General features: G+C 47.6%; 1 protein-coding gene across 6 annotated transcripts in view; it reads left to right on the top strand.

Annotated features, from left to right (window-relative positions):
* DAAM2 (dishevelled associated activator of morphogenesis 2) overlaps positions 1 to 23310 on the top strand; it is a 118733-nt gene that overhangs the window by 44295 nt on the left and 51128 nt on the right. For 4 of the 6 annotated variants that reach the window (XM_042986279.1, XM_042986280.1, XM_042986278.1 and 1 more), the window contains exon 2: positions 20455 to 20680. In XM_042986279.1, coding sequence (XP_042842213.1) covers positions 20513 to 20680 — 168 coding nt within the window. In that variant the 5' untranslated portion in view covers positions 20455 to 20512. Of the gene's footprint in view, positions 1 to 4161; positions 4429 to 20454; positions 20681 to 23310 lie in introns of those variants that run through there. The other 2 variants (XM_042986277.1, XM_007085227.3) reach the window with 2 other exon arrangements.

A 23310-nucleotide genomic window follows, 5' to 3' on the forward strand; every position in this document is an offset into this window, starting at 1 on the left:
GCAGAGTGAGTTGTGAACTTGGGGAGGAGGAAGTTCTATTTTGGGTGCCTTTGAATCCCAGCCCCTCTCTCAGCCAGATCTGCAACAGACCCCCACCCTCTGCCACTTGTGTGCACTGGCTTATGCTCTGTTTCTGGCTCCCCTCCCTGCATCCTTTAAGGCTTGGCTCATTCTCTCCTTGGTGTTCTGCCTCTGGGTATTCTTGCCTGAATCCAAAACCTCTTCCCAGTCTTTTCAAAGGAGCCATCCCTAGCTAGCAATATCTACAAATGATAATTAACATAGTTTATCCCCATTCCTCTTGTGTGCCACGCACCGCACTAGGAGCTTCGTGTGTCCCCGTCCAGGTCATCCGAAACACATGAGTCATTCCTCCTGTGATCTGGATTTGACAAACAAAGAAGCTGAGCCTCAGAGAGGGTGAGTGAGCCAGGCAAGGTTATCCTGCTAGTAGGTCGCAAAGCCGTGGCTAGAAACCAAATTGGCCTGTCTTCTCTTCCCACGGCTACCCAGCCCTCCCTCTGAATCAGAAACTCTGGGGGTGGGGCTCAGTGAGCCGCATTTCAACAAGCCCCCCGCCCAGGAGACTCTAGAACTGCCGATCTGGCTCCAAGCTGGCTGACAACCCACAAGTCCACCAATATTTGGAGAGAGCTGGTCCATTCGCGGGCATTCCTCATCCTTACAAGTCTGTCTGCTGGCTCTGGCCCTGGGGCGAGGTGTTCCTGAGAGCTTGTTTCCCTGCCTGTGAGATAGGAACACTCCAACCCTTAGGGAGGACATCCCTGCCATCTCGTTTTCAGGAGAGGATCTCCCAAGGGTGGTTACTTGATACTGATGGCACCTTAGCATCACTTGGGGAACTTTGACAAAACATCAGTCAGTGTCTGGCTCCCTCCCCAGACCAGGCCAGTGTCGCTGGGGGTGGGGCGAGGCCATGAGTGGCTCTAACATGCGTGGGGAGAAGGTGGGGGATGGTGCAGGCTGTTCACTCTCAGGCCTCATCCTCTCCATCACTTCCTCAAGGGAAGAGGCGAGGCATCTCTAAGCAGTAATTCTAGGAGAAGTAATGAGCTGGGCCTGCCAATACTTCCTCCCCTTTCTGGGATCTGTTGCCTGCAGGGTGGCTGCTTCTGGCCAGTTCTGGGAGATGAGGTCAGGAGCCCACTCCTGTGGGAGGTCCACAGTCACCCTCCTAGGCTGGTGACTGGACACGTGGGCTGGCCTCACTGAATGGAATATGAAGCAGTCCGTTTGGCCAGAGACATAAAGCCACGGACTTGGACAGCTTTATCAGAGCGGGGCTGATATTGTGACCTCCATCTGTCAGCTTCATGCATCAGTTCCTCAAATGGTCCTGAGCTCAAGCAGGTCGAGGCAGGTTTTCCCCGACACCATGTACTTGACAGAGTTAGTATTGAATTTAATGAGCTGGCATGAACAAGCCAGCTGGTTAGTTAGTGGTCAGTAAACATTTGTCACATCTGCATGAACGCCAAGGCCCCCTCTGATCACCACTACACCTCCCTGAGGTCTGACCTCCCAGCCTCAAACCACCTCCACCACCAAGCCCTTGGTATCTGACAGTTAACTCCTTAAACCCTACTTTACTGGAAGCAGTGCCACTGGCTCTTAGTAGGGGTTTGCCAAGGATCTAGCTGTAGTTGAGAGAAAAGCAAATGATTTAGAATTGGCTCCGCCTTTTTATGAACAAGTTCCCAGGTAATGCTGATTGTGCTGGGCTAGGGACACTTTCTGAGATCACCTGACTTAAATGAAAACAAAAGGCAGGTGAACTCTGGCTTTAGGGATTGCCCCGGGGCAGTTGGCTGAGGGGGGAGAGAGAGTTCTTGACCTGGATGTGGTCCAGTGTTTTGCAAGTCTGGCTGCAAATTTGAATCACCTGAGACTATGAACTCTTGCTATTTGCAACAACGTGGATGGAACTAGAGGGTATTATGCTAAGGGAAATAAGTCAGAGAAAGAGATCATCTGATTTTACTCATGTGGAATTTGAGAAACTCAACAGATGAACATGGGGGAAGGGAAGAAAAATAATATCAAAACAGAGAGGCAAACTCTTAAATACAGAGAACAAATTGAGGGTTGCTGGAGGGAGGTAAGTGGGGGGATGGGTTAAACGGGTGATGGGTAGTAAGGAGGGCACTTTTAGGGATGAGCACTGGGTGTTATATGTAAGAGATAAATCACTGGGTTCTACTCTTGAAGTCAAGACTGTATGTTATGTTAACTGTATATTAACTGTATGTTAACTAACTTGAACTAAAAACAAAAAAGAATCACCTGCTGAAACTTAACAACTACCAGAGCCCAATAGGCTCAATACTCGTCCGGGTTTCCCAGGATGGAGAGGTCCCCTGCGATCTGGGACTTTCAGTACTAAAACCAGGACAATCTCGGGCAAACCCGGAAGAGCAGCTCACCCTGCTGTCTCCCCCACACTCACCCAGTGATTCTGTTTTCGCTGGTTCTCGCTGGGATTCAGGCATCGATATTTTCCACTGTGCCCTGCACTTCTGCCGTGCGGTGAGGTGTGAGATCCTGAAGGACTTGATCAGGAAAGACGGGGTGAATTGTGAAGAAGCATTTCACAGTGTTCTGTGAAACGAGGGAGCACTGGTTAAAGGCAGAGGGGACAGGATGGAAGGAGGGGATACCCAGAAAGTGCAGTTCCAGGGGGAGGTGGATAATGGGCCTCCATTACTGGGCCCTGAGGGACGGACGAGGTGCCCTGCTGGGTCAGTAAAGCCACTTTGGTGGAGAGAATTGGGGCAGAGTTTGCAGGGATGTCCGAGTCAAAGAAAGGTGGTTTAGCAATGGGAGAGTCCACACAGAGACTGCTCCCAGGGCTTGTAGCTGCTGGTGGGGCGGCCTGGCTTCTGTAGCCTGAAGTCCTGGAACCAGGGCCTGGACTCCCTTGGAGGAAACATCCCCTTTCTCGAAGCGCAGAGAGGAAAGCTGTCTCTTACACGGTTTATGCGAGATGCCTTTCGCTTGCAGGAAAGAGGGGAGAAAATAGACCCAAACAGAGATGGAGATGTCCTGTGTTTTGCCTGGGAATGCCGGGATCTGACTGAACTGTGCAGGTTTATAAAGGAACATGCCTTTGCCTCTCGCTGAATGTCACTTGAGACACCTCTTGAGGGTGTCTGGCCAAGGTCTGGATGCCTTTGACCTCCAGTGGATTCCAGAAGAGAAAAGGTCTAAGTACCTACGTTTTTTGGGTTTGCCATGAAGGTTTACTTCTGGGCGATTAATAACTTTCTCCTCTTTTTTCTACCCCACCTCCACCCACTGCCATCAGATGTCTTTCGATCGGGAAGTGAGCTTGCAGTATGCGAGGCACTGTGCCATGAACCACTCCTCTGGGGCTCAGAGTCTAGAGAAAGAAAAAAGTGCATTGGTGTGAAAAATATAAATTAATGCAAGAAATGAAATAGCATGGGGTGCCACAAAGTGGTATCTGATGAAGTGTCCTATAGACAGAGCAGACAGAGTGCTCGGAGTGTATTTTGGAGAATTCAGGTGGGTTGGGATGGTCAGGAAGGCTGCCCGGGGAAGGTAGGATCTGCAGAGGGGTAGAGGGAGGGAGAGGAAGCAGAGGTGGGCATGGGGGAAATAATGTGAGCCCAAAAGTGGAACAAGCAGAGTGGGTCTTCACTGTATTTCAAAGATAACACAGTGTCTCGAGTTTGGTATTTATCCAGTCGCAGGATCAACCGTCTTTGCGTATGTGTAATGTAATAGCACACTGATATGTTTTATGATAGGGCCAAGAATTCAGGAAATACTACAATGTATTTAAATTCTGCTGCTCTTATCAAGTTCCTGCTGTGCGTGCTGAAGGAGCCCCATGAGGGGACTTGGGGGTACAAGCGGAAATGTCCGTGTCCTCTGGGAATTTCAATCCCACGAGCGATGTGCATTTAGGGAGGAGGAAGACAATGAGGTTGGAAACCAGGGGACGTGGTGGAGTGGAGGGGTGAGGTGGGATACAGAGGAGAGACGGGGCGGAGAGCAGTCTAGCAGTTACTGAGTTGCCCATCAAGGCCATTTGGGCAGGAAGCCACCCCAGATTAAAGTAACTTGTCTCTGTTCTGTCCCGACCATTCAGGGACTGTGGGTAACATTTTTGGAAACATGCAGGGAGTGGCTGGCTGGGCTGCTCTTCCTGGGAAAGACTCCCTGAGCTGGCTGCCCTAGAAGACGGGCAGGACCAGCTGCATGATTTGCGGGACCCTGTGCAAAATGGAAAAGCAAGGCTCCTTGTTCAAAAATTAGGGAAGATTCAGGACAACGACAGGAGAGCCTTAAGGCAAGCAGAGCTGAGAGTGCCCAGCTCACATGCCCAAGAGGCTGGTCCAGAGGAGGGAACAGCCTGGACCTCTCTGTGACTCTGTGTGTGTGGTAAGATGATGGGCTGGGTTGCTGTCTGTGGCTGGGGTCAAGGTTTCTCTGTACTAGTGCTGGGTTCTCCCGTAAGAGTGGCATGGGTGATGGGGGAAGGGACGGGGTACCACAGGAGGCTGCCATGGCTGTGGGGCACTGACCGCTTTACACGATGCTGCCATTGACACCCTGCCATCTCTATGCAGCGGGAAGGCTACGTCTGAGCTTTAGAATTGACCAAACTGAGACTCACATGTTTTATGAACACGGTATTAACTTGGGCAACTTGCTTACATTCTCTAAGCCTTAACTTCCCTATATATAAAAATTCAGATCATAAAATCACAAATGGATGTTAAAGTTTGAGCCCAGCCCAGTTTATAGTAAACGTTAGTATCCTTTCTAGAAATGTATTGAGTATCTATCTTGTAAAAGTGTGGAGCACGCAGTGGTTTGGGGACACATTTCAGATAGCAGAGGGAGAGGGAGTGTATGCCCTATTATAATATATCCCCAGAGGAAACCCAGTTCTATCTGATGGGCACGCATGTATACACAGAGGAACACACACACACACGTACACGTGTACACACACATCTGGAGCTGAATTGAAACTGGGTCGGAATGAGGTGGTTTGTTTAATAGGAAAGAGCCCCCGTTTGGGTATCCTCCCCTCTTGGCTTTGAACCTCGGTATCCTCCTCAGTCAAAAATCGTGATCTCACTGAGTTGTCTTGAGATTAAATGAGATGATGAATGGGAATGTCCCGTCTCTGGTCCATGGCAGGTGCGAGCATCTTTTGAATGGGTCTCTCCTGCTGGGCCATAAGGTGGTGCTGAAGACAAGACACAGAATTCCCCACAGTAACATTTCCTGACTATTAAGCTCAGGTAGCTCCTTACAAACTAAGGGGGCTGATTTTCAGTGATATTCCTGTTTCCTCTGCTTATGTACTTTGGGAGGCGAACTGGGTCTTCTCTCTGCTGAGACTTGAAAGTCAGTAGAATCCTGTGTATTTGCTGACACATATACACACACCAGAAATACACATGCACAGATAAAGACACACTATACATATCACACATAACCATCCCACACATCTACCTCTGCATCACAGAGTCAAACCCTCTCACGCATTCATTTCTTCTGTTTCTTCTTCGGTCAGTTCTGAGCCTTTCCTATACTTGTTTGTGTAGCGTACAAGGTCAGGTACCCCCCCTCCAACTTCCTATCCTGCCCAATTCACATCCCTCCTTATGCCTTGTCCTGAAAACTCCTTGTCATAGCCACTGTTCTCAGCCCCCCTCCCCATCTCTTCTGCCTCTGACAAATTCCAGGACTGTAACACAGGCTTAGAGAGCCCTATTTTTATCCACCCAGAAGCCCTGGGCTGCTGTCACCCCAGCCCTACCCCCAGAGACTTCCAGATGGAAGCAGGTTTGTGACTGTTTATGTTTCATTGGGCTTCCAACCCCCTCCTTACTCTGCTCCTGGCAGCCTCTTAGCTTCTCCCACTTTCGTGGGATGAGCTCTGAACCTTAGCCACCACTATGAGGAGTCTGGAGCCTGGAGAGGAGGAGGGAATGGAGTTTGAGGGCCTGTGATGTGCTCCGTGCTGTGCTGGCCACCTGATAATGTGCTCACAGTAGCCCTGGGAGGTGGGCTTGGTCATCTGTGTGCCCACAAAGGAAATGAGGCTCTTAGATACTAAATAACCTAGCCACAGGCTAATAAAAACATGTATTCTTTCAGTGTACCAGGAACCTGCCTCCTGGAAGATGAGGCCAGATCAGCTGATTCTTGCCAGGTTTGGGCCCTGGGCCCAGGTAGGAGGGGTAATTCCTTATTCCCATTCCCTACTTCTCAGGTTTTTCCTGGAATCTCTATAGTATTATAATATAATGTAATATAGGTAATATTATTTATAATATTGGTAACCTTCTAGAGAGTAACCAGCTGCAGTGGCTAGAGTGGCCACTCTCTAATGGCCTTGACGGTTTGATAGTGTGAGGCTATAAATAGACCTGTTTTGTTTTTTTGCTACATTATTGAAGTATAATTGATGTGCAATAAACCATATGTAATTAAGATACTTAGCTTGATACATTTTAACATAGGTATACACCTCTGAATCCCTACCCCAATCAAGATTGTGAACATGTCCATTATCCCCAAAGTTCCCTTATGTCCTTTCAAAATCCACCCCCTCCCTGCCTACCCTCCCCTGCCTCCATAGGCAACCACCCAACTGGTTTTAATCACTATAGGTTAGTTTCATTTTCTCAAGCTTCAGATAAACAGAATTGTACCATACTAATCATTTTTGCCTCTGGAGTTTTTTTTCTTTAGCATAATTATTTTGAGCTCTGTCCACATGTAGCATGTATTGATAGTTCATTCCTTTTTATTGCTGAATAGTATTCTACTCTGTGGAAAACTATACAATTAGATTATTGATTCACCTATTGATGGGCGTTTGGGTTGCCTCTAGTTTGGAGCTACTGCAGATCAAGCTTCTGTGAACATTCAGGAATAGGACTGTGTATGGGCATGTGCTGGCATTTCTCTTGGATAAATACCTAGGACTGGAACAACCAGATCATACGGAGGTGTGTGTTTAACTTTCTAAGCAATGGCCAAACTGTTTTCCATATTGGAGATGCCATTTTGTGTTCCCAGAGCAGTGCGGGAAGGTTCCATTTCTTCCAGGTCCTCACTGGAGTGTAGGATGTAGATCTGATTTCAAGGCTTGGCCGGTATGGAATTTGCGAGCCCACCAAATGGCCAAACCGAACAATTAAAGCAGGTGGCTCTCCATTGGGACTGGGGACTCTGAGGGATGCTGAACTGAGGGATGCAGAATCACGTGCTCCTAGAGAAATGAGTCAAAAACTGCAGGATGCTGAGAACGGGGAGAAATGATGGGGTCAGCGCTGGTCCCATCATGAGACTGTGTGGGGTTGGACCAGGTCTGGAGCATGGGGTTTGGGAATGAAACCCACGCACCCGAGGCATTTTGGAAAAGTGGTGGCAAGCATTGGTAACAGGATAGGGCATTCGGAATGGAAGAAAAAAGAGCAGTGGAAAGAGACCCTGAGCTTTGGGGACCTAGCTTTGTGAGGGCAGGAGCTGCACCTGTTCAGTTAGTTGCCTCTATGTCCCCAGCACCAAGAGCAGTGCCAGGCACAGAGGGAGTGCTAACAACAGTGGTGGTTGAATGAATGAGCAAATGAGTGAATGATGAACTAATGGGAGCCCAGGGGATAGGATCCAGTCAACCCGCATCATTTAGCACTTCATGTAGTCTATGTCACAGAGCCTAGTGTCAGGGGCGGGAGAAGCTCTGGAGAGCCTGTGGTTCGCCCTGCTCATTTACCGACAAGGTTCAAAGAAATTATACTCTCTTGTCCCAGGTAGCCTGCAAAGGTAGAGATGGGATTCAATCCTAAGCCTCCTCATTTGTAGCCTAAAGTTCATCTTCTTTTAAAAATAACATTGGGGCTCCTGCATAGGTCAGTCGGTTAAGTGTTTAACTCTTGGTTTTGGCTCAGGTCATGATCTCACAGTTCGTGGGTTCGAGCCCCGGGCTCTGCACTGACAGCTGAAAACCTGCTTGGGATTCTTCTCTCCCTCTCTCTCGGCCCCTCCCCTGCGTGTGTTTTCTCCCCCCCCCCCCCAATAAATAAATAAACTTTAAAAACAACCTTATTTTTTTCTGATGAAAATAATAAATGCTTGTAATGGGAAATTTGGAAAAATCTAGAAAAGTAAGAAAAATAACCCCAAACTCCAACACAAATAAAATTACTTCAGCCTGCCGTGTGTGTGTGTGTGTGTGTGTGTGTGTGTGCGCGCGTGTGCACGCTCTTGTGTTTATATATGTTTAATCAATACCTTACATTTTAGTATTTTGGGTGTTTCGGGTCTTTTATTATATTATGAACCCTGGGATGGATGTCTGGTCCTGGATCTTGGATGGCTGATTATTCCCAGTGCTTATTGTAATATATAGGATGTGCCCGCTAGACTGTGTGTATGAACAGGGTGGAAGAGGACTCCCATTGGGATGGAGCTCCACAAACGTTCCTCACACCCAAACATTTGTACTTCGTCTTAACCATGTCCACACTTCATTATGTTTATTGGCTTGATTCTTTCCCTTCCGCCACCAAACCGAGCTCTTGTTTTCTATGGTTTTTTTCCAGCCCTTAGTGTGGTACTTAGGTGCACCACAAGCATCTGTTAGAATGAAGGAACAGGTAAAATGGTATAAACAAGAGTGAGGGGCAGGTGAGGGGTCACCTGGGCCTACGTTTCAACCACATTTGCCATCGAGGGGTCTGCTCAGTTCCCCTTCTCCCCTCCCCCAGTCGGTGTCCCCCTGCCACCTGGGGGACGGAATGCCTGAGACGGAATGTGCCTGTGGTCCAGGATTTATGTCCAGCGAAGAAGCCCTGAGGCACAGGCAGGGCCTTTCCTGGTGTGAATGCAGGAGTCTGAGAGGGCCTAGCAGGATGGGAAGGAGGGCACCGCGTCTGAGGAAGGCTCTGCCCGGGGTCCAGAGTGTGACCGTGTGCCCAGCCCAGCTGGGGCTCCCGGGCTGGTGGCCCCTACGGCACCTGGGGTTCTGCTCTCATGAGTGACAGGATGCTTTTGTCCTGGGGACCCAGGAGAAGAGGAGCAGGAGGAGTGGTCAGCAAGGGCGCTTCCCCCCAGCCCTGGGCTGCCCAGAAGGGTGTGTGCTCTTAGCACGTTGGGCTGCTCTGGAGCACACGGGAAGAAGCCATAGGCCGTTTTCCGGGCACCCTTTCAGTAAAGACAGCGTCATCTGTGTTCTGTGTGACCTGGGGGAGGGGCTTGGCTTCCCGGAAGCGGGAGGGGGTGAGGCGCCCCATGTCACGTGTAGGGTGGTTTCCCTTTGGCGCGGAGCCCCAGACCTCTGGCTCTAATGGGTAGCAGAGACTTGGGTGTTGAAATTCCTTCTTCTCTTTTACTTCACAGCTGTTGCCCAAAGAGCTCCCCGCCACTCCCACTCGATCTCTGCCCAAGCCCTTGTTTTCTGTGCCCAGTACATGTGTTGCCAAAGCCCCCTTGCCGGCTCACACACATGCTGGCGTGCACACCCCTCCGTGACATCTCTGGCATCCATCCCCCTCGTCTCCATTCTTGGGAGTTCAGGGCCTCATTAACTCTTACTCGGAGAGCTGCTGCCTAGATCTTCCCTCTTCTTTCCCTGTCCCCTGTCATTCCCTCCACCATCAGGGCCACCAGAATTGCCTGTCTAAATCCCAGCTCCGATCCAAATCTCATCTCAGACTCTCCTCACTGTAAGCCAGCCACCTATCCTTCAGCGGATTCCTCTTCTTTAACCTGGCATTCAAAACCTTCCTTTATCTGGCCCCAATCTTGTTTCCCACTGCACCTCTTTAAGTCCTATATTTCGGCCCGGTAATTATAGTTAACCTTGAAACAACATGTGTCAGGACTGTGCAGGTCTGTTTATAGGTGGATGTTTTTCAATAAATATGTTGGAGGGGCACCTGGGTAGCTCAGTTGGTTAAGTGTCCAACTTCAGCTCAGGTCATGATCTCACAGTTAGTGAGTTCGAGCCCTGCGTCGGGCTCTGTGCTGACAGCTCAGGGCCTGAAGCCTGCTTCAGATTCTGTGTCGCCCTCTCTCTCTGCCCCTCCCCCGCTCACACTCTTGTCTCTCTCTCTCAAAAATAAATGACATATATACATACATATATGTATGTATATATATATATGTATGTACATTTATGTATGTGTATATATGTATATATACATATATAAGTATGTACATATGTGTATATACATATATATGTACGTGTACATATGTATATATACATTTATATATGTATGTATGTATACATGGAAATGTTTTGGAGATTTGCAGCAATTTGAAAATAAATGCACATGAACTACATAGTTCACGTATGGAAGTATTGAAAAACTTAAAAAGTTAGGTATGTCACGAAGGCACAAAAGTTTTGTAGACGCTAGTCTATTTTATCATATGCTACCATGAAATGTAGCAAATGTATCATAAAAAGTTAAAATTTCTCAAAGCTTGCACCAGCACAGACCATACATTGTGCCATTCGCAATTGAGAGAGAAGTAAACAAACATAAAGATGCCATATTAAATCACAAGTGCCTCACGTTCACTGTAGCATGTGTTGTGCTGCTGTGATCATTTCCGAGCCATCTCTTGTTGCTGTTGGGGTGAGCTCCAGTGTTGTATCCGCTTCAAACGCCCTGTGACACTAATCATCTCCGCGTGAACAGTTTGCCTCTTCAGTAAATTGTGAACAGCAGGAAAAAGTGATCTTGTGGTTCTCACTATTAGTGATTAGGTTCTGGGGAGCCAAAAGTTCTACGTGGATTTTCTACTGGCGGGGGGGGGGGGGGTGGTCTGTGTCCCTAACACCTGTGTTGGTCAAAGGTCTGCTTCTCAAAGGTACTTCTCTTCGCCTCTTGCTCACCTTGGGGTGTTTCTGGACACCAGGTCCTCACTCTGGTACACCTTTCTTTGTGAATGATTTCTTGGACGCCCATGACATGTGCCAAGCAACATCTTTCCTCCCTCCAAGACTCAGCTTCAGTGCTACTTCCTGTGGTGAATATTGCAGATTACCCCAGCTGCAAGTCACTTTTCCCTCCCTCCTGTCCCAGAGCCGGCACCTTCTCCCCTCCCGTGTATCCTGGGTGCTTAAGCACGAGCCTGTTTATGCCTGTACCTTCCCAGCAAGACTGTAAGTGCTGTGAGGCTAGGATTTGATGCTTGGTTCATCTTAAACACCCAGAAAATTGCTTTATCCGTGACAGTTGCTCAGGGCATAGATGGACGAATAAATGAATGCATGCTTGACTGTGATGTTAGGAGAGCTATTATCTCCTTGGTTTCTACCCCCAGGGACACAAAGAAACCTATGTTCTCTTTATCATTTCTCAAAATGAGAAAAAGCTGATTGGAAATTCCGCAACTGCCCCACAACACCCCCAAGTCAGAGAAATGTCCCTTTGGGGAATTTTCAGTTTCGCTTTCCCAGAAAGACCCCTCTTTCTCCCCTTCCCCTTTTCCCCTGTGTCTGTATCTCCCACCCCTCAGCCTCGGGCTAAGACAATTTACTTTTGCTTTCTTTGCCTTTCCCAGAGCAGAGGGGGAAACCGTAATTTAGGAGGCTGCTAAAAATAGCTCCCCCAGTCCTGGAAAGAGAGCTTGCTTATTTTTGAAAGTGCTCCCCGCCCCCTCCCCAGCCTTGCCTGAGGCTCACACTATAAGTCAGACTGTTCTGTGAGCTGTCCTGAGGCTGGCAGGAAAGTCGCAGGACTGGGGCCCCTTCAGTCCTATAGCCCCGAGCACTGTCTGAGAGATGGACCAGCAGAGGAGTGGGGATATGAGGGGTCTTCATGTTCTCCATTTTCTGTCCTAATCAGATGGGTCTCACTCCCAGCAGCCTCTCAGGGAGCACCGCGCGGGGACATTGTACCAGAAGCGGGGTCTGGAGACCTGGGTTAAGTCCTAGGCTTGGTGCTTTTCATCTTTCCAAGCCTCAGATTTCCTCATCTATATGGGAGGTGGTGGTGGTGGTAGTCATGTTTACCTTGCAGGGGTGTGGTGAAAATCCGAGGTAAACCTTGAACATGGTAGGTCCTCAATAGATGATGACTCTAACTTTGTCATGATTAGAATCACTGGATTTAGAGCGCAGCCCTCTGTGTTAATGGGCAAGGCAGCGGGACATGTGATAAGCCTGTACCATCCACTAACTCGAACCGTGTGAAATTGATGATTTTGTAGATGACATAATTGAATGCTGTCACTTGTACACGATTCAGCCTAATAACACAGAAATCAAATTTTCTGTCAGGGACCAGGTGGTAAATATTTTTGGCTTTGTGGGTCACAGGGTCTCAGTTTCGTACACAACATTTAAATGAATGGGTGTAGCCGTGTTCCAGTAAAACCATTATTTACAAAAAATGGGCTGAATTTGGCCCCTGTAATATTTGCCAACTCCTGTAATAATGTGTCAGACTCATTCTTACACAGAGTGAACTTTTTTGATTCATGCAATCTGTATTCAGCCATCTTCCTAATTATAGCAGCAACTTATCTGTAGAGTTATTGATGGTGGTTATTATTACTAGACCCTGTTCTTTTTTTTTTTTAAGTTTGTTTGTTTGTTTAGAGAGAAAGAGAGGCAAGGGGCAAAGAGAGAGGGAGAGAGAAGAATCCTAAGCAGGTTCCACGCTCCACGCTGGGCCCGATGTGGGGCTTGATCTCACTATTGTGAGATCATGACCTGAGCCAAAATCAAGAGTCAGACACTTAACTGACTGAGCCACCCAGGCACCCCTACTAGACCCTGTTCTAAAATTTTACAAATCTTACTAATTTAATCCTTGTGACAGCCCTCTGCTGTTATTGTTGCCTCATTTTATGGATGAGGAAACTGAGGCTCAGAGAGGGTAAGTAACTTGTGTGAAGTCCCAGAATTAGAGTAGATAGTAACTGAACAAACCCAACTGAGTGTGTAGGGTCAAGTCCGGTGTCAGTAGTTCAGGCGGCTTCAGGTTGGAAGCGGGTGTAGATAGGGTTATCAGGGACTCCAAGCCTGTTTGCTGCCCACAGAGTATGAGGGGATGGTCTTCAGAGCCTTAAAGTGGCAGCAGGCATGATAGAGGTGGGCACTGAGGAGATGGGTGGGCAGAGGGCCTGAGATGGAAAAGCACAGACTCTTCTTTGGGGAGCGAGGCCCTGGGTCATGGCCCTGTGTCTGGGGCCGTTTCCTAGGTGACCCCTAGTGACACGTGAAGGGTCAGTATATAGGGAGGAATCTCTGGCCGTGGAGCAGGAAATTGTTTACATTCCTTATGTTCCATGCAGCATCTCTGGGGAGTTCTGGGCCCCATTCCCAGACCTGGGCCCCAGGGGACTTGGTAGAGAAAGGAGGGCAAAGGGGCCGGCTCCCCAGGATGCCTGAGCTCTGCTATCAGACCAAGGTTGTTGTATACCTTGTTGATTCCCTTTGCCTGTTAATTTAGCCACTAATTAATATACTACTGGTCAGGACTCTGGCCTCATGCACACCAGGTTTTCTCCTTATGATGATCCCCTTGCCTGGATAGCCTTTCCTGACCTCTTGTACCTTTCCTTATTTCTCTCACCTCCTTCAATACTGGCTCAGTGTCACCTCCTGGAAGCATTTTCTGACTTTCACTTCACACCTCAGGCTATGCTAGGTCCCCCTTCCTAGAGCTGCCAAAGTACCTGTCTCCCTAACCCTTCTGGCTTCCCCACCAGAAGGGCACCTCCTCAAGGGAAGGGACCATGCCTTATTTGCTCTTGTGTCCTCACCACCAAGGTGACCCCCAGTGTCCAGCATGGCTTCCAGGGGCTAGAAAGTGGTTAAAAGCATGTTGTTTGACTGTGACATCACTGTCCTCAAAGGCATGCCTCTTCCTCTACAAGACGTGACCCTTGGGCAAGTTGCCTGTATTTTGGGAGTCTTAATGTGATCATCAGTAAGAAGGGACAGTGATGTGATTGGAGGGGTAGGGGAAATAAATGAGCTAAAGCAGAAAGTTGCCAGCAGAGTGACTGGCTCTTAGGAAGTACTTTGGAAGTGGCCATACCATATCCTTGCCCTGTGCCCCCCATGCGGAGAGGGAAGGGAAGAGGTTAAGAGAAGGCAGTTTGAACATTCCAAAGCCACAGCATTGGCCCCAAGGGCTAAAGGTGGGGTTTATGACTCAGCTTTGCTTCTGCAACAAGAGAACTGAGCTTGGGGTCCGTATTTAGTTGTGAGTTCCAGCTCTGCCTCTTAGCAGCAAGGGGCATCATTGACAAACCATGTAACAGCTGTTAAGATTGTTATAAACCTCAATGTTATTATCTGTAAAGGGGATAATAATCATGACCTCACAAAGTCCTTGTGAGGCTGACATGAGATTGCAGAGCTATGAAAACACTTGGCTCAGCTCCCAGGGAATGCTTGATCATGAATTATGGAGTCTGAATCTATAGAACGCTTGAGAAAGCTCTGAGCAGGGCTCAACTTAGGGTGTTCCTTGGGCATACAGTGTATGGCTCAGTGGTTTACAGCTTTTGAGTCACGCAGTCATGGGTTTGAATCCTAGCTATGCTACTAACTAGCTGTGTGTCCATAAGCAAGTTACTTAACCTTTCTGAACCATAGTTTGTTTTTTTTAGTAACTTCTTTAAAATGATGCCGCCTCTGGGGCGCCTGGGTGGCTCAGTCGGTTAAGCGTCCGACTTCGGCTCAGGTCATGATCCCATGGTCCGTGAGTTCGAGCCCCACGTCGGGCTCTGTGCTGACAGCTCAGAGCCTGGAGCCTGCTTCAGATTCTGTGTCTCCCTCTCTCTCTGACCCTCCCCCATTCATGCTCTGTCTCTGTCTGTCTCAAAAATAAATAAACATTAAAAAAAAATTTAAAATGATGCCGCCTAGCTCAGAGAGTTGTTATGGGGATGAAATGTGGCTAGAGCCTGGTCTCTCAAGTATTAATATTATTCTGCCTTTACTTATGACTTAGGAACAAGCGCTGTTTGATGTAGGGCTTTTGAAGTCCTAGTTAGCATAAAAACTGGTGTATATAGAGGGCCATGGTTTGGGGCTAAGGACTAGGGTTTCCATCTTTGCAAACCAAAGGGGAGTGCTGCACTCAAGTGATAGGAAGTACTTCTTGGCTTGGGGTGAAATGTGGGAGGAAATCTGAGCACAGATGAGGAGAGTCCCTGGGAAATCTTTGGGAACAGGATGGAGCTAAATAGTATGGCTGACCAGGCCCTTGGATTTTCAGTCAGATCCTGCCATTGCACAGAGAGGAAATCAAGTCTCAGAGATGCTAATACCATGGTCTTTTGACCCATACCTGCAGAGCTGTGATTAGTCTCCTGAGTTAGTTATGTTTTCTCCACTATGTGGAAGGATAGGACAATAAGGAGGAGGCAGAGAATGGGAACCAGGAGCCAGAGGGCTGTAAGAGACCCATGAGGGGTGCCTTACAGGAGGGCTAGTTCATCATGCTCTGATGGTTTGCTCTTTTAGGCCAGTCGGTCTGTGTTTAGGGACCCAGAGGCATGGGAAGACCTTGATTCCACAGGGAGTAGAGGAGGGGGCAAGGAGACAGGATGTGGAGGGTGTGGAGGTGTTGGTGTTGGACGAATTTCCATGGAGAGAAAGGTGGGTAGTGGTAGGGCAGGTTAAATCCCTCTGCCAGAGTTGAAGTCCATTGGGTTCTGTTCTGTTCTTGTTTCTCCTTTTTCCATATTGTTCTTCAATTGTTCTCTGAGATGGGCACCTCCATTGCTCTTTGTGAAGTGATCTTGCGGAAAAGAACACTCTGGCCCCCTTCACCTTTCCATTCCCTGCCCCGGCTCAGGGATGAGAGTTTTCCTGTCCAACTAGAGCTATTTTAGAGTATGGAAAAGCCCAGCTCCTCTGGTCCAGACTTCCTAGTGGCCAAAGGCAGTGCTGGGTGGGTTCTTAAATCAGGCTGGGCAGATTCTTACAATGCCAGGCATTGGTGGTCCTGGCTGTGGCTGAATAGGGCTTGTGGTTGCAGGCGCTGGGCAGGGCAAGTGTTGCCTTGCTGGCAACAATGATAACGAAGCCACAGCAGCAGTGCTGGCCTTCTTAGAGAGTGCCCAGTGTGGTCCAGGCATTGTATCTACATCACTGCATTGTATCTTCACCAAAACCCATTGAGGAAGGTGCTGTGATTATCTTGGTATTACAGAACCTGAGCTCTGAGAGAGTAAGACCTTATGAAACATGCTTAGGATCATCCAGCTGGGAAGGCAAAGCCAAGAGTCAAATCCCAGTCATGTCACTTGGAAGATTGCTGGAGTGAAGGAAGCCTTAGAGTGGGGGGGGGGGGTGTGTGAGATGGGGGCAGTGGGAGGTGGGGGATCAGATGGAAGCCTCAGGACTTCCGTAACCCTCTTCTGGCAAAGACATCTTCGGGACTGGAGCTACTTCTAAATGCAGCTGCAGACATTGGTCTTCTCTGGTGGAGAGAAGTTATCTGGGAGCTGGGGCAAGGTGGGGAAAGGGGCCGCTGATGTGGGAAGATGAGCTCTGTAGACCGCAGCTTGACCGCTGGTATCTTGGGTTTCAATCCGAGTTCTGTCTCTAGCTGTGTGACCTCAGATAAGACATTTCCTCTTTTTTTTTCTTCTTTTAAATTAATGTTTATTTACTTTTGAGAGAGAGAAAGAGAGACGGAGTGTGAACAGGGGAGGGGCAGAGAGAGGGAGACACAGAATCCAAAGCAGGCTCTAGGCTCTGAGCTGTCAGCACAGAGACTGATGTGGGGCTCAAACTCATGAATCATGAGATCGTGACCTGAGCCAAAGCCAGATGCTTAACCAACTGAGCCACCCAGGCAACCTAAGACATTTACTTTTTTGACCTCAGTTTTCTGATCTGTACTGGAAAGCTACATGCATTTCAGCTGAGAGCCTCTGGTTTTAGTCTTGGATGTTCAAGTGGGGACCTGACAGACCTAAGGGGGGGTCATTGGGAGGAGGGCATCCTCAGGAGTATCAGCATAGTATCAGCATCCTCAGGAGTATCAGCATAGTATCAAACAGGCTGCCCCTTAAAAGGGCAAATATGTAGGACTCCCCGGTGCTCACCCCCTTCTCTGTGGGGACAGTACTTCCTGTTTGGAAGGTCATTGTGTCCATCTCCCATCTTCCTCCTGAGGCCATGCTACCTCACTCTCCATACTCAGGGAAACTGTTAAAATATATATAATGACAAGTATAGCATGACACTGACCAATCAGAGCAGTCATGGCTGTAGATAGCTGGTGTGAGACTATAAAGGGTGTGCCAACTGTATGCCAATCCTGCCCCTACTCCTGATTGTTTCTGTGAAAGTCTGGCTCAGGAGCTGAACAGCAAAGATAGATAAAGAGGGAGACTCAGGAGCAAACAGTTGAGGAGGTGAAGTCAGGAAGCGAGTTCACAGGTTTCCTAAACATCAGCCTATCCCTCCCTCAAACCCCATCATGCCATCCCCTCAGCCTCACTGTGGCCTCTGGGAGTGTCCTTCTCGTGCTTTGTGCCCTGAAAGAACAGCTTTTCCACCACCTGCAGCTGCATATTGGAGGCTGATGAAACAAAGGGGACCTGGTCTGTATTCTGCAGCATTATCTCAAGCTTGACAGTGGTCAGGTGATCCCCCGGGTGGTTGACCCCAATCTGCCTGCAGAATTGGTGCTTTACTAAGCCTGACAGTCAGAGATCAGGGCTTGGTCTTACCCAGTCTTGGGTACTGTCTGCCAAGTCCCATGGAAAACCCCAAAGCCTGCTTTCCTCTTCTGTTTTTCTCAGATGCCAGCTTATTTTGGGTCTTTGCCATCATGTACTATTATTGCTGAGTTATCCCACTGGTTTATTCCCCTATCCCTAGCCTCAGGACTGTCCCCTTATTCCCTATAAGGGTTCCTGATTGCTTATCAACTGCTAGGAGTCAGAGATTTCAATTTATAGTTCTTGGCTATTGATGAGGTCCTGTCTTTTCTATGAGGATAGGCCATTTCCCAACTGACCAAGAAATATTTATTGAGCACCACCAAGTGCAAGGCATTTTATTAGCTATAGAAATGGGGTTATCAAAAGGCAGGAAGTGTGTCCCCTGCCCTTAAGGAGTCTTCACTATAACTGTGGAGAGCCAGTATGTAAACACAGAAAAGATAACCAATAATACAAGGTAACCTCAGTGTGTTATTTGAGGATCTCCTGGGTCTGTTGAAAAGCCTGTCACAAAGTTTACAAAGAAAGATAAAACAGAGCTGGTAAAAAGTTCTAGAATGACAATTAAAATACATCATGATTTACAGGCGAGGCTTGATCAGATTAGGCTGTTACTAGCTAGATTGTTAGGGTTTAGAAAATAAAGCCGTGTTCTCCAGAATTTACCTTGGGTTCACTACGAACAAGTTATGACACATTTATCTTTTTTCTGATAAGGTTCTAGAACTTCATTCTAAGGAATGCCTTAGATTTGGCATATCTTGAGTTCCACAAGACCTTAGGAAAAATCTCGTATGGTATCTTTATAGAAAAGAGGGCTAGATAAGATATGGGTTCATGGATTCCGAGCTGGTTGAAGGACTGTCCTCTAAGAGTGTTGATGACTAGTTCTTTGGCATTCCCAGCTGATGTAGGTCTGTTTACATATTTGTTGTGATCAACATTTTTAGCAGTGGTATGGGTAAAGACCATGAGGATATTCTGATCATTCTGTTGATGACCAAATTGAGGAGAAACAGCTTAATGTCAAGACCCAAAACTATCTTGACCTCTTGTAGGTATGTACTCCAAAGCACTGAAAGCAGGGACATAAACAGATATTTGTACACTCATGTTCACAGCGGCATTGTTCATAATAACCCAAAGGGGTAAGCAACCCACATGTCCATTGACAGGTAAATAAATCAAATGTGGTCTATACATACAGAGGAATGATATTCAGCCTTAAAAAGAAAGCGAATTCTGACACATGCTATAGCATGTATGTACCTTGAAGCCATTATTCTAAGTGAAATAAGCCAGTCACAAAAGGACAAATTCTGCATGATTCTACTACTGTGGTTCTACTCATACTGCTACTTAGAGTAGTCACATTCATAGAGACAGAAAGTAAAGTGGTGGTCGCCAGGGTCTTGGGGGAGAGGGAAATGAGAAGTTCATGGGGTACAAACTTTCTGTTTTGCAAGATGAAAAATGTATGGAGATGGATGGTGGAGATGGTTGCACAACAATGTGAATGAATGCATTTAATACCACTGAATTGTACACATAAAAATGGTTAAAATGATACACTTTGTGTTATGTATATTTTGTAAACAAATCCTGCCCCCAGACCTGTAATAGCAATAGGAAAAAAGGCAGACTCCTTTTTATATTAAAAAAAAAAAAAGATATACAAATACTGGATGAGAACATGGCTGGACAGCAGTGTGGTGGGTAAGCTCTCCTGAACCCATCCATGTTATCTGAAAGCGTGTTGAGGGACCAGTAGTGGTCAAGGGTGGTTTTAACCCTTTTGGGAACCCTACGTGCAGCTAGTTGGGCTTAATCTATCTGGAAGCTATATGGCATCAATGACTAGGGCCAGTGTTTCTCCTCAAGCTGGGGCGCCTATGAACTAGGCTTTCCCAGTGGCAGGGTAAAGACTTAACCCTTTCTGTTACAAACACCGCTCCACTGTTGGTTGTTTATAAGTTTGGGTTTCTGGCCAAAGTGGTGTCTTCTATTGTTGGTTGGTATGGAAAACAGATCTGGCCAGATTTCCTTCAGTATCGGCTGAACACCATTCTGATGATCAGCCCCGTTTCCTTACTCCCTGAGTCCCCCAGGTTACCTCTCCTTCTGGATAGATGGATGAATCCATGCCCTGTTGATATTTCACATTTATTAAAACATGACTGGGTACAACAGACTGGGCAGAAAACCCCACAAGTCTCTTAAGCCTTCTATCCCCTACTCCCCAGGAGCCATGCCATATAATTAGCTTTCTTTCTCCCTTGCCAGCCTTCTTGAACCTTTCCCTCCCCACTGGATGAAACCTTTAAACCAGGAATCTGAACACCTTAAAATGAATCTAGTGAGTGAGTGAGCTCTGCTAAAAATGGCTCTGCCAAAGGACAGGGAATATGATACCCATCTGCACAATCACATAGAGGGCAGAATTCGTGATCTGTGACTACAGCCCTCCTCTGTTCTCTGGGGGCACGGAGGGAGAATCTGAAAGTGTTTGTGGCAGAAAACACTGGAGACCATGATGGGGAGGAAATGCCTCCAGGTGGAAGGAGCTGGAGGGAACAGAAAGAAGCTCTGAGAGAAGGGAGGAAGGCTTGGTTATTGGGTTGAGGGCTTCTAACAGTTGGGCAAAGAAGTTGTGGTGGCACAGCGATCACTGTCCCTGCCTACCTGGCTGCTGTTACCTGACCACTTTGTGGTGTCTGTTCTCCTACCCAGATCACGATGAGGACCTAGGGCATCTGCCTGCTGACTATACCCCTGGCCTGTAGTGACCATGGCCCCCCGCAAGAGGAGTCGCCATGGCCTGGGCTTCCTGTGCTGCTTTGGGGGCAGCGGCCTCCCTGAGATCAACCTCCGGGACAACCACCCTCTGCAGTACATGGAGTTCTCAAGTCCTATCCCGAACCCAGAGGAGCTTAACGTCCGCTTTGCAGAGCTGGTGGTCAGTGAGGGGACAGGGAAGGGAGGGTGTTTACAATGGAGAGGGGTACTCTGGAGTGGACAGAGGGTGGGGGCCCATGTGCTGGGATCTCTAACTGTGAAACTCTGCTTGGGGTTGGGGTGGGCCCCCTAGGACACCTCAGCTAGGGAGAAACGAGTCACTGCCTAGTGTGGATACCGTGAACTATGTCCCTGGAAGAATGGACCTACCTCGTATCTCCAAGGGATTCTAGACCTCATGGTACAGCAGTTAGGCTACCATGAAAGGAGCAGGTCCAGGGTTTTGTGAAATAAGGCAGTGAGGAGCTTCAAAGAATACCAGAACACTTGACACCTTTCTCTCTTTTGCTCTCTGAAACTTCCCTGAGATCCTTTCAACTCAGATACAGGAACAAGGGACAGAGTGGGATAAAGCAGGGGATCCCTCTCAAAGCAGGGGATGGTTGACTAGAAATATGAAGTTAGTGATGCCTATCTTGCACCCGGTTCAGACCTGGTTCGGGGCTAGGTGATTCTAACCCATTTCTGGCCTATGGCAGGTGGAGGCTCTGTCTTTCACACTAGTGGTAGCTCTTTCTGACTCTGTGGTACCCATTCAGACTAGAGCAGCAGTGCACCTTTGGGTGAACCACTCACGAAGTGGGTTTGCGAAAATTTATATTCTGACCTCAAAGAGACAGAACAGGAAAAGAAGCATGATTCCTCTTCTTGGAGGTCCAGTGGTGAGATAAAGCCAAGGAGATGCCAAGATCAGGGATGCAGGAGCCATGTCCAAGACTCAGGCCTGAACCCTGTCAGAGAGCAATAAACACATGCTCATCTACCATTAGCTCTTGGTCATTCATTCTTGTGGTTGGCCAGTAGTCAAGCCAGTAGAGAAACAATGCTATGTTATTTGAAGTGGGATTTCATAATTGGATTTGATAATAGGTGTATCTGATTAAGGCAATCTAGGTCTTCAAATAACTGGACCACTATAAGATAAGAATATGCAGGTTACATGAAAAAGTTATCCTCCCTCCTCATCAGATCAGAGTCAAGGAAACTCATTGTTGTCCTGATGTATGGCTTTCCTCAGGATGGAGCATAGATGGGAAAGAACAAAGTGTTTACTAGAATAGAATGACATTTGGAATGCGATCAGTGTTAGTACTACTAAGATCTGTTTTTGCTTTTGTTCTTGTTTTTTTAACTCAGAATACTGCTGACACCAAATGTGTGGGTTTTCCACACCAGGCAATTCCCTAACTTATTGTGGACATATCAACTGGTGTCTACAACTTAACTCCATGCTGACGCTAACTACCCAGAGTTAACACAGACCTCACAGATGAAGGGCTCAGATCCACCAGACAGCCCCCCACCCAGACACCAGTTACAGTGAATAGATCCCCATGTTACCCACACTTCTGAGGGACTTGGCTATAAGTTGGAAGTTCCCATGATGCTCTCCTCAGGTTCTATAATTTGCTAGAAGGGCTCACAGAATGCAGGGAAACACTTCACTTACTACTACCAGTTGATTATAAAGGATATTATGAAGAATATAGATGAATAGCCAGATGGAGGGGGTATATCAGGTAAGGCCCAGAAGGGTAAGGAGGGTAAGGCTCCCGTCTGGAGCACAGGTGCATCTGTCCTTGTAGAGTTTGAGTGCATTATCCCTCCAGCATGCAAATGTGGTCACCAGCCCAGAGGCCCTCTGAGCCTCATCATTTAGAAGCTTTAATGGTGGTTTCGTCATGTAGGTCTGATAGGTTTTTAACTTTGCCTTCAGTCTTCCTTCTCTCTCCAGAGTTTGAGAAGTGGGGCTGAAAATTATAGGTTTCTAATCAAGGCTTGATCTTTCTGGTGACCATCCCCTTGAAGGTCTTTAGGGTCCCATCAAGAGTTGCTCCACTAGAAAAACAGAGGTCCCTGCCACCCAGGAAATTCCAAGGGATTTAGGAGTTCTGTGTTAGGAACAAAAGATGCTCATATCAGTTGTATCACTCATAAAATTCCAAGGGGATTTGGGAACTTTATGCTATGAACTGGAACAAAGATAAATATATTTCTTACATTATCACAGCAGGGGCATTTTCCTGAACAGAGCACATGAATTTTGAAAGAAGGACGGGATGAGAGATGTTCATTTCTTTGGCCTTTTATTCAGCAAGTATTTATTGAGCATCTTTAGTGGGCAGGACTCCTTACAAAGTACTTTGACAAAAGCAAGGATGAGTCATCCAAGTCTTGTCTGCAAGGAGGCTAGCATCAGCAACAAACTGAGCAAACTAGCGTTGAACCAGTTTTGAGTGCTGAGCTAGCATTGAGACTAGCATTGAGCAAACAAATGAAAAATGTTCCTTGAGACCCTGCTGTGTGCTGGGCCCTATGAAGGCCCCAAGGATTTAGTGACGAACCAGCAGGTACAGTCCCTGCCTCCAAAAAAAATGGGGAAGACTGATCTTGAATAGTAATGGCAAGTGTGGTGAGTGTTTAGAAGGGGAATGTTCATGGGCCCACGGCAATGTCTAGTAGGGAGTTTAATTCTCAACAGGGGGTCACGATGGTCCCCTGAAGCAATGACAGTTACACTGAGATCTGAAAGCAGAGTGATGGCTAGAGAAGTGAATGGGGGTTGCAGAG

The sequence above is a fragment of the Panthera tigris genome, chromosome B2 (assembly GCF_018350195.1).
Source record: "Panthera tigris isolate Pti1 chromosome B2, P.tigris_Pti1_mat1.1, whole genome shotgun sequence".
NCBI classification, from domain to species: domain Eukaryota; kingdom Metazoa; phylum Chordata; class Mammalia; order Carnivora; family Felidae; genus Panthera; species Panthera tigris.